Source organism: Cyphomyrmex costatus, unplaced genomic scaffold (assembly GCF_001594065.2).
Source record: "Cyphomyrmex costatus isolate MS0001 unplaced genomic scaffold, Ccosl1.0 scaffold29, whole genome shotgun sequence".
Classification (NCBI taxonomy): domain Eukaryota; kingdom Metazoa; phylum Arthropoda; class Insecta; order Hymenoptera; family Formicidae; genus Cyphomyrmex; species Cyphomyrmex costatus.
In genome coordinates, this window is record NW_017277017.1 from 2665707 (window position 1) to 2685666 (window position 19960).

At 37.5% G+C, this 19960-nt stretch overlaps 1 protein-coding gene across 1 annotated transcript in view; it reads left to right on the plus strand.

Annotated features, from left to right (window-relative positions):
- Positions 1-5551, plus strand: part of LOC108775194 (ankyrin repeat and SAM domain-containing protein 1A) — a 46063-nt gene extending 40512 nt beyond the window's left edge. Inside the window, exons 13-18 of the mRNA XM_018541488.1 lie at positions 172-296; positions 385-762; positions 3356-3670; positions 4356-4514; positions 4603-4740; positions 4883-5551. Of these exons, the coding sequence (XP_018396990.1) occupies positions 172-296; positions 385-762; positions 3356-3670; positions 4356-4514; positions 4603-4740; positions 4883-5497 (1730 nt within the window). The 3' untranslated portion in view covers positions 5498-5551. The remainder of the gene's footprint in view (positions 1-171; positions 297-384; positions 763-3355; positions 3671-4355; positions 4515-4602; positions 4741-4882) is intronic.
- Positions 5552-19960: the final 14409 nt, after the last annotated feature.

A 19960-nucleotide genomic window follows, 5' to 3' on the forward strand; every position in this document is an offset into this window, starting at 1 on the left:
TCTTATTTTATTTTTTGCGCATAATTGAAACTAACGCTTCTTTTAATATCACGAATTTTAACATTTAAAGCTCTTGTCATGATAAAGTTATGGAAAACCGCTTTCAAGCTTGAAAATAGTCTTTTTCTTGTTATGATAAAGTTATGAAAAAATATTTTTCTTATACTTCAGGTTTAAGTTCAGACAGTAGCAGTCCCATCGTTTCCACATCCGTGGGCCAATGGCTGTCCAGCTTGGGTTTCTCGGATTACGAGTCCCTCTTTGTTAACTATGGCTTCGACGATCTTGAGTTTATAGTGAGTATAGACTGCACTTTTCTCTCATATATACAGCGATTGCGATCGGAGACATTGCAGAAAATCGTTTAATTGCGCGCGGTTGCAGAACGGGGTGTTGGACGAGTCGGATTTGTGCGACATGGGGATCAACAGCGATCAGGAACGGGCTGTGATCATGGACGCAGTCGGTTTGCTGAATAAAAGAGTGGAAAAGCGTAGCGGTCATGGACAATCGGTGGAGGAGTGGCTAAAGAGCATTCACATGGAAAATTATACGGAGACATTCAGAAAGCATCTGTACACCGACATGGACCGAGTCAAACGGATCTGGGAGGTTGAGCTGGCGGCAGTTCTCGAGATTCAGAAGGCAGCGCATCGCAAACGCATTCTTGCGTCCGTGAGTGGTCCGAATAATGCACGCGCGCAAACTCGAAATGGCACTGGAGCGAACTTGGAAGATTTGAATAAGGATCTCAACACACTGGTAAGTGACAGATCAATTTGTCTCTTATAATATTATCGCGATGCAGTTCATCTTTTTGCTATAAATGATTTCTGTAAGGCTGTTTAAAATAATTCTATACTTCTCTGATATAATTTAGGCAACTCTTACATAAATAATTAGGATCAGTGCAAATAAAAATTATAAAAAGTGTTAAGCTCATTAATTACAAAATATTGATATATAATAAAGTTAAAAGAGCATATCTTTTTCTTATATTTAAAAATATAATATTAAAGACATAATTGACAAAATGTGATTTTTTAGTTATTATACCATGAATAAGTTAGAGGCAAAAATTATTCTATCAATTATCAAAAGTAAACTAATTTAACTTCACAATCCATATATACATTAGAGCATAATATTTCTTACAAAAATAATATTTTTGAGATATGTCGTTTTTGTAAATAAAAAAGAGAATCTTCTACAGAGAACATTTAGAATCAAGATAATTGGGTGATCGAAGAAGGAGTTGTTTTATTTTGAATTAGTTAACTGATTAAGGTTAATATACAAACGGTTGATATTTCGAGTTGCTTGATGAATTATTTTGGATTTGTAATTTTGTACGATATTATGAATTTGTCACAACTTAAAGAGGGTAATTTTTCAAAGATGAAACGAAAATGACAAAAATCATATTTCATCATATTTCTATATAAGAATATATATTTTTGTTGATATTTTTTGCTTATTTGATTAATTAATAATTTTCTATTGAAAAATGGTTTTTGCCTTTTTCTAAAAAGCTCAATTTTTTGAGTTGTGTCACTTATCAAGTAAGGGAACGATATATGAAACGCAGAAAATGAATGTTTCCGCTATCAATAAATTAAGTAATAAAATTGCGAACTGATATATTGATAGGATCGGTGAACGAAGATAATACGTTCAACGGGGGTGTCTGACAAGAGCGCACACTTCGCCGGCAAAGGGTAGAATCGAGGGCGGGCTGTGATGTGGCAAACTCGATCGCTCCCGGCGCTTCTCGCTTGATTGCGTCATAATGTAAATATCGTAGCTAATTGGAGGCTCGGTATTGTGATGCACGCGTATACATGTGTTCTCTACTAGATGATCGTTCGAGCGCCTCTCGAGGCGCTTTTTGTTCGGATGCCTTCACCATGTCAGGCGTCGATAAGTACATCTCGCAACTCACCCGCATCTCCCTCCTCATGTCCTCTTAATTAGCTCATTATATCCACTAAACGTCTCCGATGACTGGATTCGCTCGGATCGCGTCATCCTCGCACTCGATAATCCCGACAAATTGGTCTCTTCTGCCTTTTCAGCCGGTCTCTTCCTCTCACATGATTTTTCGCAGCTATCGAATCCGACGAACCATAGTTCGAACTCTGGCACCCTCGCTGGTAACGCTGCGGATTTTCGTAGTCCATACGCTCTCCAACATTCGAATTTCGTGTTCTCTTTCTCTCACTTTTTCTCTCTCATTCTCGCGTTTTCATTTCACCTCCCTTTCGTTCGAGTCTTTTGCAATTTGTCGCAATAGCAATACCCGGAATTATATGCATAGGCCAGATGGAGCGGACGATTCGGGTTGTAATCCGAATTCGAGTGTCGCGCCCGCTCGACTCGAATCCAATTTGTTTGCAATAGCTGAAATATCGCGACTATCGACGCCACATGATTCACCGTTTTGGCATACAGCCGGTAAAAGGTTTCTTTCTGGTGTAACGGTTTACAACACAATGCATTTACGAAGGTAATTACACGTTGCACAAAGTAAACTCGGGACGAATTCGACTTGGTAATATGCCGTATAGAACTTTGGATGGCGCAATATTTATTTCTTTTTTTTTTTTACATTGCACATAGCCTAGCGTTTCGTTAAAGCCAGTTGGTCCAGTAGATTCTTGTCATGATAAAGCTATAAAAAAATATCTGCCAGAGAAATTGCAACCTCGGGGCAGATATGGCAGTTTCTATTCGGAATTGCACGGAAATGGGTATTTATCTGTAAGAGGGAATGTAAAAACTCTGCTTTTTGGTAGGTATACAATTTTTTGCGAAGATTGCACGAGAGGCGGTAAATTCGAATAATTTGAATATTTTTTGTAATGAAAAATTTATCGAAACGTACATATCTGCTTTTAAATAACTTTTAAATAATACTGGCAAAAGTTTGTTATTATTATTATTATTATATGTATATAACTAGTACTTTTTTTTAGGTTTCCATAGAAATTTTTATCAAAATTGAACTATGCGCGCGCGATTTGCGGGTTATCTCCGTGTTTTGATACATCGTCAAGTGTCAACGTTTTGTAAACAGTTACAGTTTATTTCAGGACAAGAGAAACAATACTGATGCAGTATTAAATTGCTTCTCGTCCTAATGAATTAGATTGCAATGTCTATTAAACGTTGACATTTAATTATATATAGTTGTTACATCGCAAAATTTGTATTTAAAGCACAAAAGATCACGTATTCTGCGAACAAACGGTTTAACTGCACATTAGTCTCGACAAATCAGGATTGCCGATCGGATGATCCGTTTGTGATGCTGAGGACGGTTTTCAAATCTAGTTGCGCGATGTTATTTCCGTAGAAGACGAACATACAGCAGCTGAAGGAGGAGATACGGGAGAAATTGCCGGAAGCGACGGCGGAGGGTAACGGAGGCACGTCGATAACCAGTGGCACGAACGCGACGGCCACGGGTACATTAAGGCACCGCAAAAACAGGCCGGCGCCTCAGCCACCCCAGCGACCTAGTTCGCATAATGGGGCGATTTCGGCGCCGGAACAGCTCGAGATCAGGGCTCCGTCCGAGCTACTTTTCGGAGTGCCCTCCACCCTCAAGACGCAATGGAGGCATCAGCCGAAGGCTCTAGTCACCGGCTGCGTCACGTACGTCGCTAACGTAAGTGCACTTGCTTTTACGTTGTCTTTCTATTATCGTTTATTTTCGAGAGAAAGAAACACTACTATTTATTCTCTAAACGTAACGATGTATAGTAGCATTTCCGATTGATCGATCATTAAAATTATTTGAATGGCACATTTTTTTCTGCAACTGTCATATATAAACGATACATTAAACTTTTGTGCTTTTTGCAGTGATATAGTTTGATGTAAAACTGTGGATATTGCATGAAAAATTCATTTGAAAGATATTGTTGAATTATTGTTAATTTTTTCAAATAACTGTGATATTATATAAGTTTATGTAATTTTATCCATTTTTATAAAGTTTCGTTAAACTTGTCTATTGCCTTATTCTGTTAATTATGCATGACGAGTAAATTATGACACTCGTTAAATCGCCTCAAGGCCGACCGTTATTATAGTTAATTCGTAGAATGCGGTATAATAGGTTTCGTGCAGAAAATTGTCCATTAATTCCTCTGAATATTTCAATCCAAGAGAGAATCTATCTACATTCAGAATTGCACTCAGAATATTTAAATTATAATTACAGAACTCTTGGAGAGAATATATAGATGTTCTGTGATCCATATAAAAACTTAAGGCTTAAAAACTTCGCCTAAATCGTCTGTTATGTCGATTCTTAGGAAAAAAGCTCTTTCTGTTTATAAATAATATAGTATCTGGGCTCCACCGTCGTTAAGGAATTACGCGGCACCGAGTCGACGAAAAAGTCAATACAGAAGCTGAAGAAGACCTTTCGAGAACCTAGAATCACCCCTGACATTATGCTGGCGATCTCTTATCGTGGCGTTCGTTTTCTCAACACGTTAACTAATGTAAGGTTCTTTTTTGTCACAGCGCACATTTTATACGTGTATAAGACGAAAATATAGACAAACGTGTTGTTTATGACCGATCCTATAGGAACCAATTTGCGAGCACGAGATCCGTAACATTCATTGCGCCTGTCAAGATGCTGACGATCTTACTCACTTCGCGTATATCACGAAGGACCACGCCAGTCGCACGCACTTTTGTCATGTATTTTGTGTGCCAACAATGGTAAATATCTATTTTTTGTAGAGAACTGAGGGAAAAATCGCTGTTTTTTGTGCATCCTGTCTGTTATATGTATATATATATACGATTTTTTTACGATTTTATTTGCCGCTTGGACGTACGAAGTTTCGTCATTCCGTTACAGGATCAAGCGACAGAGGTCATTCTGACTTTGGGTCAGGCTTTCGAGGTAGCTTATCAGATGGCATTGAAGGACAAGCTCGGTGGCCACGCTATTCGGTCTCAATCCGCCAATCAACTAGCAACGCTCACTGGATCGTCAAAGTCAACAACGCCCGCCAAAATGTCCGTGTCTCCCGATTCCGCGTCTGATTCCACCAATCGAGACACGAATCATACCATGACACTTAATTCCACGTTGTGCGCGAATCCCAAGATGAAATCGAGATCGAAGTCTATACCCAATCCAAATCTCCATACCGTTAATCCAAATCCAACGCAGGACAGTAACTCCAATTCCAGTTCCAGTTCAACGACGACCACCGCGAACTGCAATCCCAGCTCGAATTCTGCCTCGAGTCCCAGCGCGAACTCGATCACCAGCTCTAACTTGAACAGCACCACTAATCAGACCACTAAGCCTTTGGTCACCCACGGCCGTTCTCATTCCGTCAACGACATCAAGGTAAACGGTAATCAATTGAAATTAGCACCAGCGCCGGTGGATGATATCGGTATCGGGGTGAAAGACATGAAACCCGGTTCCAGAGCTCCGATCGCGCTCTCCGAGGAGCTGTAAGCTGTATTTCGAACCGAAATGCATGATATCGCATAGCGTTCTATTTGACGGAATCGCGTCGCTTTCGTGTCGGCACAAATAACAAAGCTCTATTTAGCGTCATAGAAAATGATTGTCGTAACGACTTTCCAATCTTCCAATTTAGAAACACATTTAGTAGCATTTACGATGAACGTGAGACGGCAAAATTTCGTTACTCGCAAAGTTTGCATAAAGAGTGCAAAGCGTCATATATAAGGTCTGTTTTTTCAGCTAAATTTTGTTTGTACGTTCATCTTTTCTCTTTTCTTCTCTCGTAAAAAAAAAATGAAGAGAAAGGATGAACGATACAAGAAGCATGATGTAAGAATACATCATGGCAAGAGAAGTTCAACTAAGGACCAATTTCACCAACGTCGATTAGACTAATCAACGGTTAATTCCAATGGAATTATCCAATCGCATTTGTTTTTGATCAGAATGAACCAATCACGGTTGACACGGTTAGCTTAACCGATGTTGGTGAAATTGTCCCGAAACTGAACAAACACACGTCTTTTACGATTTTGAGATTGATACCAATTACAAAAATACGGATGATATTCTCTCGACCGATTAAGCGATGTTAATCGGGATTTAACGGTGACTGTAACTAGTAGAATAGTTCTTTGACGTGTAAGAAACGAATGTCTTTTATCGTGTCTTTTTATGTGACTGGATTTGGTCATTTCGCCATTGGCGTACGTATTTTCGATGGGGTGCGCTCGTATATTGCATACATTCACCGCCGGAAGGCAGGAACTTTTATGGGATTCAACTATTCATGAGATAACGAATGATATGTATATGGCCTTGAGAATGGCGAAGGTAAGTAAGAGAACGTCGTGTTCCTTGTCCTGCACCTTTAAATTGACATTCGACTGATTTGACTGATTTTATAATGTGATGCTGTGATCTTGATCTTGAACGCTGTGCAAGGTGCACATTGGCCAAGACGATTCATCGAGACAAGTAAGCGATCGTTCACTGCGGGCACTTCCGGCGGATAATGAAACGTATTAGATCTTTCTTCCTTAGGACATGTCGTTAAAATAAGCAGTATTATTAACAGGTCATTAACAGGAGCATCAATTAAAAGACGCTTTTGTATAACGTCTTTTAGATACGTTTTATAAACATACATGCATGTCTAAGAAAAGATGTTTTTTCGACATGTTGTCTGGGCGCTCACTACGATATTATTTAGCGAGATGTATAAAATATCGCTACAATAACGTTGGATGTGCAATTCTCAATGTGCAGCTTTAATCTGTCGCGGATTGGCTCGGCAGTTTCGATTTTCGCTCGACGTACGTGTCGGGTGTTTATTTGTCTTGAAAATGCTATTTGTGGCATCGAACGCGTTGACATTCGCCATCGGATCACGGGAAAGGAAAGGACGCGAAGGAAAAGGTGCGACGCGCTAATAAGCGCACCAATGCTCAATATCGATCCCTCGTTAAACGTTAACGGCGACCAACGAATCCGTTCCGTGCCCTCCCCCATCCCTCTCTCTTCGTGATTTCTCATACCCCATTCCCAAGTTCCGATTTCGAGTTGCCATCGTTTCCTCGACGTTTTATTCTCCAAGACTGAGAGTCCTTATCTCGTTTTATATTTCGCGATTTTAGTGTAATGTATAATATACATGTAGAAAGAAAACTAGGATTGAAAGAAAGAGAAGAATTTTAATATATTTATCCGGCGAGAACCTCGCGGATAGGAAATACATGCGAACGTAGCATCGAATATCTATATCGAATTTTACTTGGTACTCGAACGCTACCCGTTGAGAAGCAGGTTACAAAAACAAACATGTGACGCTTTCAAAAGTGTCACGACCAATCAGAATATGCACTCTACATCACCTTTTGATTAAGAAAAAGTATTAGGTGACTTTTTCTTCTCCGTCTATAATGTAACTAGAACTATGACTATACAGAGAGAATCAAAGTTAATCGATGTGAATCCGACATCATGGCATTATATTGATAACAACGCGTGTAAAACGTGGGTATTGTTCCATTTTTACTGCGTGCGGGCCTAAAGAAACTTGAATAGCTATCTTGAAAAACTATCTTTAACGATATTATATCTATCTCGTACAATCGACGACGTATAAAAAGAAGCTACAGCGAAATGAAACTTTATGTAGAATTAGAGACACGTCCTTTTCGTATGTTCTCTCATCTAAACCAAAGAGGTATACATCTAAATATGCATACATACACAAACACAGACACGTGTATATATATATATATATATATACACACAAAGAATGCTATGTGAAAAGACAGAGAATAGAATTTATCGAGCCATCGCAAGGGAAGAGAAAAACCGACAAACTGCCAAAACAATACACCATCATCATCACCACCTCGATAGCAGTACGCACACTTTATATTTATCACATTTACAGCGTAGTTCATTGTGCATTAACGATTATAAGATATCTACAGAGCAACCATGGACATCGACGACGGAATTTCCTTCACCGCGAAACGTAACTAAGTATTCTATCGTATTTGATGTATTCATGTTTAGCAGCTATGTTTAGTGAGTAGTATCGATAGGGAGCATGTTCTATCGATACAGGTACCATTTCACGGTATATGTAGAAAACGAGGAAGAGAAGCAGGTACGTAGCGTATAGAAGATAATAGTTTTTATCACCGATGACCGCACGATAGTTCATTCCATCGATTTGCCCGGCTGCGAAAATTCGTGCGGCGGAAACGCGCGAGCAATTTAAAATAGTGCCAACGCACGAGCCCATCGTGTACATTGTCGATCTCGCGGTTTGTCTTCCAGGTAATGTCGTATAAGAAGAGAACAATAACTTCCTATTCCCGTTTTTGGATATAATACTTATACACTTAACGACTGACAAACGCACATCTCTCGATAATTATGAGAGGTAAACCACCGGGCCAATATTAATAAAAAGAGATATTAATAATAAAAATATGTATTAGTACACTGCTATCTAATACGTGGATATTACGAAACTAGTTGTGTGTGTGTGTGTGTGTGTGTGTGTGTGTATGTGTGTGTGTCACATACTGGACGGTGATTTACTCCTTGTATCCTTCTTTCTTTTTATATATGCGTGATTATAGCGATACATCTATGTGGAAGGCAAACTCGCTGAGACACTGAGATCAATATTGAATCACTTTTGGTGGATTTTTGAGAGACACAAAACACAAATAGCACACAAAGATTCTCGGACCAAGCAAGAAAGAAGCGAAAACATTTTCCTCGTTATGAATTACCGTTGAGGTATTAGAGAGGCGGGGTCTCGAAACCGCGCTTTTTCACAAAGGTATGGTTTAACCTTGTACCCATTGGTACCGACGGCATAAGATTTATGCTGTCAATATTATATACAATTTTTAGAATATGTGTACATATATACATTGTATATATAGAAATTACACGGACCACCGCGAATCAGTTTCTTCCATTGATATACCAAAGAGATAGTAGGTGATCTTTTTATTATTGTGATTTGTACATTTTATGATTACCATAGTATATATATATATATATACATAGCGATTGTTCTTTAATATAATTTGTTATTAGAAATAATATTTCTTATAATTTATATAAAAGTTATGTTGCGTATAACGGTATTAACGCTAGAATAATTATTAATGTGCCGCTACTTTTTTTGAGCTCATTAATTCTGTATGGACGTGGCGTTGTGTATAATTACATAATCGAATGTATTTATCGCATACACGTCAATCCTATAAACGTGAGAGTTTCGTTTGCTTTACTCCAATCAAATTTGCATAGCAAATGCATTTTGACACGTCGTCGGTTAATTCCACAAAGGTCCTGGTACCAATGCAATTCGCTAATATGTATTTATATTTCCTTGAATAGATTCCTTTAGATAATTAAATAAGTATCGCAAGAGTATGACATTCTAAAATTATATCATAATATAATTTATCATCTTATTATTTCTGTATATTTTTTGTTATTATTCATTGAACGCTGGCAATAAAACCTGACTTTTTTGTTATAACGTTGTTATTTTATGTGTAATAAGGCCGACCATTCTAAAAACTGGAATTATACAATACGGATTCCGACAATAGCGGTTTAATTACATGCGTAAATGCGAATCGCTGTAAACTGATTCCGGTGGTAGCGTATCCGCGCAGTTCTTTGTATCGTAAATAGAAAAAACATCTGTGTACAGTTGTCGATATTACCTTCATTCTGGCCGCGAGCGCGAATTCGTGTGCTTTTAAGGCCGTAGTTGGATGCATTTCGCGGATCGTTACACGCAAAATGCAACTGTTCCTGATTTTCGCGCAAGCAGAGATATTAAAGCCAGGAGTTAATATTTCGGAGCACGAACTTCCGTACTTTTTAATATATGAACTCTCTATACGCGAGTCGATCTCTAGTCCCGGAAAGTTATTAATTCCGAAAAATGATATTTCCCCGGTATTAATCCGCGTACCTGCGTCAGTGAGGGCTCGTGAAGCGGGATGAATGTGTGGAGTAATGCGCACACAAAGATGCAGCTCAGCGAAAAGAGCGGCATTCCTCGAGACAGATACATATATGTTTTTAGATACAAACGAACGCTAACTTTCTTTTGCTCGTTCTACGCCCTTGTAACGCTGAAAATTGCAATTCGTCACACATACACACACACACACACACACACACACACACACACACACGTCGTCTCGACAAGTGCATTATCACGTACGAGTGGGGGACGCAATTAATCATTAACTAGCTTAGGTAATTGCAAACATACGTACTCGCGTCTGGCGCTCCGTATCGGGCGCGTTAAATTTTGATCGGTGTAGGGATTGGAAAACCGAATATAATTTCGGTGAGTTCATATTTTCACGTAATTCCTGACGCCGTCGATACTTTGGAATGCCACGGTTGTTTCATCGGTTTCGCTTCATCCAATCCCAGCGATCTCTTACACTTTTCAAATGAAATGTATAATAAAACATAGAACGAAAGACGAAGGATTTAGCACTTTTAAGCATATTTGTATCTTCATTAATGTAACGTACTACTGTCCGTTAGCTGTTTAGGTATCTCGCAACTGTTTTCGTCGATTCTACTTCAGATCGTGATTACTCATACGTAGATTTACGATTTCAAATTTATCGATAAGATTAAAGACTCAAAAATATGTGTGCGCAGATGCGCATAAAATGCGACTATCGTTTTTGCAACGAGATTGGCAGCAGATGCCAAGTTGAATATTTTTCACTGCCGAAGTATATGATTATATATTTGCCAATCAACGCTAATCAATAATTAATAATTGTTACATTCCAGTTCTTCGTACAACAATAATTTAGTCAACTATAACAACTGTACTAATTTAAAATTGGTATTTACGAACAGAAATATATCTGTCGCTTGCGTAAGACAAAAATATGATCTACCTGTTTGTAATCACTTAAAATCGTTGCACGTATATATTAAAACGATTTTTTATTAGCGCCATTCTCTATTATAATGCTAAGCTATACTCTTTGTAAATTTGGGATTAGAAATTCCCGTTAATGAGATCGTGAGTGTGTTGCGGCGGCTATGTTCTAAGTATATCCATGCATTAAAGGAATGCCGAGAATGGAACAAAATTGAACCTGCTCGAGAGTGGACGAATAATTGGGCCAGAAGAACAAAATGCGGAAAATGAATCTTCACATATATACGCGTATGTAGAAGTGTATATAGCGAGAATAAATGTAAAATAAGCGAACCAGAAGCGATTTAAAAGTTGAAATGTCACGGTGCGAAATGCCGTGATCGCTGGAACGGAAGAGTAGACGAATCTGGTATCGAATGGTCACGCTTTTTCGAATGTTACGCGAATGAGGCATTTGGGAAAAAAAATTGGATATAACTCCGCACTTTTTCTGTCTCACACACACGACGATTCCCATAAATATTAGTTCAAGTTAACTGAAATTCAAACGATTTCTCTCTCTTTGGGCACAGAATCAAAAAGAGACGGAGAACCACTTACTCAAATCTCAATTCTTTTAGCTCAATTATGTCGATGAAATCATCTTTATGGGAACAATCCGCATTGTAGTGCGCAATCTGTCAACATGTGTGTATACGAAGTGTTCGTCGAACCTCACGAGTAGTTGTAATGCTTGTGTGCGAAAGGGCTGATAGGTAGTCGATAATTATACGGATATGTCGGATATATCTGTTAGAAGTAGAGGCAGCGTCACATTCCTGTACGTTGCATTCGTCACGCTGCGCGCGTCGTTGAAGGAAATAATAAATTTTCCACGAGTCATCTGTTTATTGTTGCGCAATAACATTCGGCAGTATTTGTAGTCATGACGCAATCATTATTTGCGAATCAAGGTTTTGGCAATAACGAGCGTGAGTTTACGCTACTTTTACAAGGAAAAAAAAAAAAACGATGTAATTGCAATCACCGCTTAAATTACATTTATGTCACTTATCGCTAGAGCGGTCGATTCTTATTAGCGTAGTGACGATAGATTTTTCTCGCCTTACGAAATTCTATATACCATTTTTATTCCACAAAGAACATCATTATCGTGGCTTTACAGTACGCTGCAATTGGTGGAGGAAGGTGGGAATATGTGATAACATAATTTACGTGTGAAATGTTAAAATATGATTTCTATACTTGTATAATCATATGTTTTCTTTTAATGTATCTACTGAATTATTTAATGAATTTTATCACGTACTGAAAAAAACATGCAGATAAAATTTTAAACAGCTAATATCACAGATGGAATAAATAACTGCATCGTATTACTACCTTCCCCTTCATTATAGGTGTTCAAAGCGCTAAAACAATGATTGATCTCGGAATATTTACTATGATGTGGCAGGGAATAGTGGCTTGATCGTTACGTATTCTGAAGATTCGCGATGGAACAATAAAGGAAGAGATTGTACTCGCTAATCGTAGGACCGTGCGATATGCGACGCCGACGCGACGTCGTCGGTTCTCCTCGACGTCGGGTGCCGCTTGACGTCGACCCGGCGAAGTCGCAGACTCTCAGACACTGGCGGAATAGGGGTGAATAGGATATTCGTTGGGAAAACTTCGCGCTATGAATATTTATGTACGCTTTACGATCTCGCGCGCGCACACTCGAGAAGTCCGGCGAGTCGACGGCGAGTCGAGGACATAGGATTTGTGCGGTCAAGTGTAAGTACGTACTCAAATATATAGAGAAAGAGAGAGCGAGAATGAGAGTGAAAGAGAGAACGCGAGCGAGAGAGAGAGAGAGAGAGAGAGAGAGAAAGACACACGAACGGTCGGTGTCTTTTGAAATCAAAACAGGAACAAATCCTAGTATGAAGCTGTGCCGAGGATGCCATATAATAAATGCGCTATTTTATACCGAGCAGCCTGATTAGACGCAAACTGTCCCTTCCCCTACGTTCTTGTACACATTATATTTATTATTGTTCATGTTTACTAGAATGATATATATATAAAACAGAGATTATTCCTTGGATATCTATAACGCCTTGAAAAAAAATAAAACAGATACTTTGCGGGACATCATTGTGTGCGTTTTTTTTTTAACCGACCAATTTCTCTCCTGATTTCCTTCTAACTGACCTACTTTAAATCTGATTAAATCGATTCGTTTAAAATGTTGATCAATTCAATTACTCTATTATCTTTCATTAAATTTACTTGTTATGAATTGAGGAAATTCGTTTACGGTTCTAATGAACATAGGACGATGCTTCTTATTCTTTGGAAAATATAGTCGCGCTATAGGCGACCCTAACTTCTTCCGGGTGAAATTAGCATTGTTAGTCGCCGAATCGATAATGCAGTTTGTACTTTATATAATTTCTTCCTTCCTTTTCCAACCGACGGAACCGGTCCGCAAGGTAAGCAGGCAGTTCGGTAAAGATGCTAATTAACCAAGTTTCACAGTCTTAACAAAGTTTTTCGATTAGCCAGTAAATTGTTATACGATGCGGGCCTCTCCTGCTGTGACGGCAGGCAGGCTCGCCTATTATCTTCCCAAACAAACCTAAAATCGTACCGGTGAAACGCAGCAAAATAATAGGAAGCCCGGAAGTTTCGTCGTTAAAATTTGTCGAGAAAGTGCTGAGAATCAATTGGCAAGCCGGCTACGTCTTCAGAAAGTTAGTCAGCACGAGTCTTGACACCTGAGACAGCGGAACTTTCTGCGGCTTTCAGTGGGAACGCAATTACAAGCCGCAGAGTAAAAACAAAACTGAGATTTTCTTGAGTTACAATAATATTGCAGCAAACTGAATTTCAGAAGTATTATTTCAAAATATTATTAAAGCAGTGAAATATGCGCGTGTGTATAACAATAATGTAGAAATCTAGAAAATTTTATGTCAAAATCGTGATGGAATTGTATAGGACTGTCCAATACGACAATAAAGTAAATAGAGAAAATATTGTATTAGAAAAAAATTCTGAAGGGAAAAAAGAGAGAAAGAAAATATTCTTCGGAGTAATCCCGCGAGAATTTCTACGTCGTTATCGCATAATATAAAGTAAAAAAAGTTCGTATATTCGAAATAAGGATGATATAATTTGCGAGATTTCAGTTTGACAAATCGTTTTCGTAACGAACCCAGTGATATTATAGTACGCGTGTTCCACATCCTTGACTTTCGTCTCGCTTATCACCGCGATCTGACACGTCTCTCTCTCCGGCTGTCGAAACCACCCCCGAGCAAGCACCCCTGGCTACGGGGCGGAACAAAAGAAATAAACGAATGCGCGGTGTGTGCGTGACGTTGTTATATGTATACGCAGGTGCGTGCAACAAGCGAGTGACGGCTTCGATGCGCGATTCGGGGAAATCCCGAAAATCCTGGATCCGCGAAGGACGACGTGCCTGGCAAGAGCAAATCGTTGATTTCGGTGACGAGATCGCGCTCCGCTTCGTCGACAGGCTTATTCTTTCGACAAATCATGACTCTCTCTCTTTTCTGATCCTATATCCTTGCTCCTACTTTCCTGAGAGCGATCCAATTTCGAGAAATGCCAACGCCTCGCTGTTCCATCGATCATCTCGACCACAGTGATATCGAACATTCTCAGATTTTCATCAAATTATAGAAACTTTATTTAATTGTTCAGAAATCGTACTCTTACCATATCAAGTATTTTATATTTATTTCTCTTCAAAATATAATATTTTACCCTTCCGTTAAACAACATAAGGTTTTTAAAAGCGTCATTAATATTTTGATCGTCAATTTTGATAAATAAATTTAACTCTATAAAAAGATAAGTAAAATATAATTCGACTTATTATTAAAGTTTCGACAAGTATATCAAATTTTTTCAGATTTTTTAAGATATTAAGGAGGGTTAAGATTCTTTAAGATATCATATATCATTATAAATTATTTTAAGAATAAATAATTGATGAGTTGAACGGAATAAAGACATAATTCTACTTAGATTCTTTTTTCGGACATTAATACAAATAAACAAAGAATTAATGTTACTTAGATTAGTAAAATATGAACTCTTTTCGATTGTTCTGTGGTAGTGAAAGTGATATAATCTATGGAAAAAGAGCCTTAATCGACTTGGGCTATTGTTCCGTAGATTTATATTAAGGTATAATAGAGGTTGTTTTTTTTTGTGTAGAAATGTGTCATTAGAAATGGCAAATGTGTGTTCTGTGTTTGCGGTAAAAGAAACCATCGAAAAAACTCATAGGCCATCCCCTCCAAATTTCTACCACTGCACTTGTACAATGCGTTACAAAACTCTAATGATATCGCGTTCGGTCGTTTATATTGTACAGTATCCTATGTCGTATACATACATATATTTCTACGTTATCAGTGTAATTATATTAACAAAAATGGAGTATTCTGACAATGATAGTATAGTTATATTGAAAGTTAATTAGCAAAAAATCGAAATTTGAGCCCTATTTGTTTAATTATTTTTCTTAGCGACCATTGTACACTGGTAAATTTTTTTCTCCTTGAATCTTATGCAAAAATAAAGATCCGTACAAAAATTCACCCTGATAATATTTTTTCCGAGGTCCCGTCCAATCTTTGTCTAAATTAACTGTACTATTTGCACAAATATAAACGTAAAGTGTTCCATATTCATTTTGTATTTTTTCTACAAAAGTATGAAGATAAAAACCATTTTTGTAATTCATAGTCGTTTCTTTCTATCGATTCCTATAATATTATAATCAATATTCCGAAAAAGGGAGCAAATGCATTTTTTAAATTGCAAATAACTTTTTAAATATTGATCACAATAGAGAAATATTATACATGTAACTTCTCAAAGACATTACATGAATGTACAATTAATATTATTCCCATTTGTTGTATAATAAAAAAGTTAATTTAATTTTTATCAAAATCAAGATTTTGTGTAATTAGATCTTTATTCCGTTTATCCCCTCAATTCTAGTCATTTCTTCAGATTAAGAAATATTTAATAATAACGAGTACTGTTTGCTGATACATTTAATCCTATAGTGATATTAAAATGAGATGTTTAATAATATCACGATATATTAGGTTTAATATTAATGCATTAATTTCTTCTGCATGATAAAGTTTATAACTAACGCAAGAGAAAGTATCAGCGCTTACGAGCGTGTCACACAAATGACTAGTCATTACCCGGAAAGTTTCCCGAAAGACGATCGGAAAGCGAAGCGGAGATCCTGGGCGAGACGAGAGCGTACGAGCTGTGCAAATTAATTAACGCGCCCGTCACAGCCTTACACGACCCGCTTGCCTCGATGGAGCGTAAAAAGGTCATCGGGCATGAGTTATATGTCAATCCTTACGGATCCGCGGCAAGGCGTAATATACGCAGTGGCGGTGGATAAAACGGATGGGGTCCTCGACAGTGGCGCGAGCCGCGATACGTTATCTACTGCGAGAGGGGTTTGGGCCCCTCCTGTCCGCTTGCTCCACTTCGCCTCGTGGTAGTCCCAGGTCAATGCGAGGGAGATATATCCAGGAGGTCAGATAAATTTGCCCTGGATTACGCGCCCGTCACTTTCATATTCATTGAAATACTTCACTCGAACGAGCGACCGTATTTTTCCTATCGAACCGCCCGGTCACGATCTCTCTCTGCTTCCTTCTCGGTCGTTTATTTAGGAATACCTATTCACCGATAAGAGGAAAAACGCGTACGTTAATAAAGAAACCGGATAGACCGTTCGAAAATCAAAAACCAAAATTTCAAATAATTACTCACATCAACATCCTCTAATAAAAAAAAAAATTAGTTAGTCCGTTTATTTAAATATGCAGAAATAATCGGTTACAGTCTGTTTTATTTATGTTGTCTATCCTTTTCAATCCTTTATTATCCTTCAAAGCGGCCTGTTATAAGGTATGCTATTTAGACGTATTATTACACTTAGCGCAAATTGTTTCATAATATAAAAAATATTTGCATTTATCTTAATTATCTAAAGCAGGGAGAAATTTAGGGAATATTATCAACTTTATTTAGTTAATCGTAAAAAAAACAATGAAAATAGAAACGTTAGAAACACCCCATTGATTCATTACGTTAAAAAAATTGTGCGAGTTACATTAACTAATAATGAATTAGAAACACATATTTAGCAGGAAGTAAAAAGGCAGGTGCGTTTACCAATTCCTACAAGCAAGACGGAAGTCTGCAATAATAGACTGAAATGTTCAAAAACTTCATCAAGAGTTACTTTATACAAATCCCTATTTTAGTCGCAAGTTTCCGGAGGCAATACTGTTCGATCTCTGTGACAATATTTATATAGGGAGGATACACATCGTTTCTTTACTAACTCCCTTTAAATCCGACATTCGATTTTCGAATTGCCATTTTATAAAGTTTCCGAAAGAATTGATTTTCACAACGTCGTTGTCATAGCATCTCATTCGGTGGTTGTAGAACGCGTCACGTATGTAAATACGATGATAAAGGCAATTATATACATCAGAGCAACTCTTTGGATCGTATCCTTTTAATATAGCGACGTCTCGCTCGAGCGTAACGAATGCTTGTACAAACTCCGAGACAAACGGTGCGTGGCTAGATTTGTTACGTGTCGCCGCGATGAATTGGCATTGTGTTGCGCCGCCACGTGGCCGAAAAAAGACCGAATTATGTTTTTCACCGTGCCACACGTAAGAAATAAGGGGGAAAGGAGAGGGAAGGAGAAGGTGATCTTATTCCGAACGAGATTGTCGAAATGCAGGGAGGGTGTTCGGTGAAAAAATATCCGTCGGGATCTACGGGATCGGCAAAGAGTGGTCCTCGACGACGAGGACACTCGGGGACGCGCCTGCACAGAAACGTCAGTCAGGCTTAGGACAGGCGGGATCTAGATGTTATCTAAGAGATGTGCGGCACACGGTTGTGCGTACAACTGTGGGGCTGCGACGCTATACGCAACGTACACATGACACGAGTATACACGGACGTGTGTGTACACACACGGTACGTACATACCGTTAACTAATTATTCCGCATCTCAAGCGCGGAATCGAAAGAGCGCGTCGAACTGCGCCCGACTTTCGACCGCGTGCGAATCGGACGGGCCCGGCAAGCCGGATCGCTCTTCCGCGCCGGTGCCCACGATGAAAGTAAATCTTCTGGGATAACGGTGACCTGCGACCTGGACGACGGGGCTAAAGGCGCTCCTCAGGATAAGTAATTGGATTTCATAGCGAAAAGTAGCTGAATTCTTTACCGTCAATATTTCATTACTAAAATAGAATTATAGCGCGAACACTCTATTTCTCCTGCGCGACCGAGTCGCTTCTGTGTGGATAAACTGTGCTATATCTTTTACAATTGTTTGCTTATAGAATCATAATCAGGAATTCTTCCAGCACTTGGACTAGGCGAGATATGTATTATTGGATTTAATAGCTTTTGATTCTTTATTATCTATGTCTAAAAAAAAGACATGTTGAAATACTCGAATGTATTTATTATCTCTTTTTCGTGGTATCGATTGATTTTTTGCACTATGCTTAATTTATTCATATTTATGTTAAAACAACGTACTACCTCGAAAAATTACAAACTAAAATTTTAAAACTTTGTTGTTGCTAACTAATTTGCTGATTTATGTTTTCTTCCAACCTGTCGTCGTTAGATAGAATTACTGAAATTCGAACTAAAATGTTTGACATTCTTAGGTCTCTCTTCGTTAAACACTCTGGAAGTTTCGGAGAAACCAGTTTCCATACCGCCTGTATATTATCGTTGTATCTATCGTTGCATCTATAAAATAAGAAAGAACCTAACAGGTATCGACTAGAACAGTAATAAGTATTTTAAATTTAGAATAAATTATACACAATACATAAAATATTGTATCAGAGATATAATGAATTATTTTATTTCTTCTCATATAATTAATTTTTTTCTTCATAAATAATTATTATTTACTTTCTACGTACACAATAACAAAAGACTAAATTATTAACGCTATTTTTTTTATTTAAAATGATAAAAAATATAAAGTGATATGAAATCAATGTCAAACAACAATAATAAAATTATTGTTGTTATATATATTTCGTATAGTTGAATTTTTCTTATTTTCTGTAGCTTTTTTAAATTTATATAACTTTTGTAATTTTTAAAATATATTTAATACATTTGTGATGACTTAACTATGAAGATTTCTATTATTGTTGTTTGACTTTTATTAACTTTTTATATCACTTTATGTATTTTAAATATTAAGAGTCCTATAATTCTTTACTATTTTTAAAGATAAAAATTTTATTAATTGGTTTTATCTGTTTTATTATCATATACATTTAAAAAAACGAATTCTAATTTAGCGAGTCTAGTGATTGAAAGATGTGCATATAGAGAATTAAAACATTGTCCACATAATTTAAATTTTCTTGATAAAAAGATAATAAAATCGTATTGTGTATGCTCCAACAAAATTATATGGATTTGAATATTAATTTTAACTTAATTGAAATATCGATGTTTGATACGAGCAGCGTGGTGCATACAATGTTCTGTGATGGATTCAGCATCGCTCTGCTATTTAGTTTGTACGTATTAGCTGTCCATCACAGAGGTCCCTAGAGTGGTTAGTGACCTTGTTTCCATTAATGAACCAATGTAGGCAGACGTTTACTCAACGATGTGAAAATACGTTACAAACGTTCTAATAACGCTTTACGAATGATTATAATCATTCGTCATTGAGACTAATTCCTGAAATAATGCTAGCGAGTTATTGCTCTCAAAATATGTTCCAAACTATGCAAAATTTCTACAATATATCTGAAACACAAGGCTTATCGAGTTAAGTTTTAATATTTTCACTTTTTACTTACATATTATTAATTATATAATAAATAAAGGAAGACGATACTTTCGTCCTTTGGTTATTTTCACTATGCATATTAATG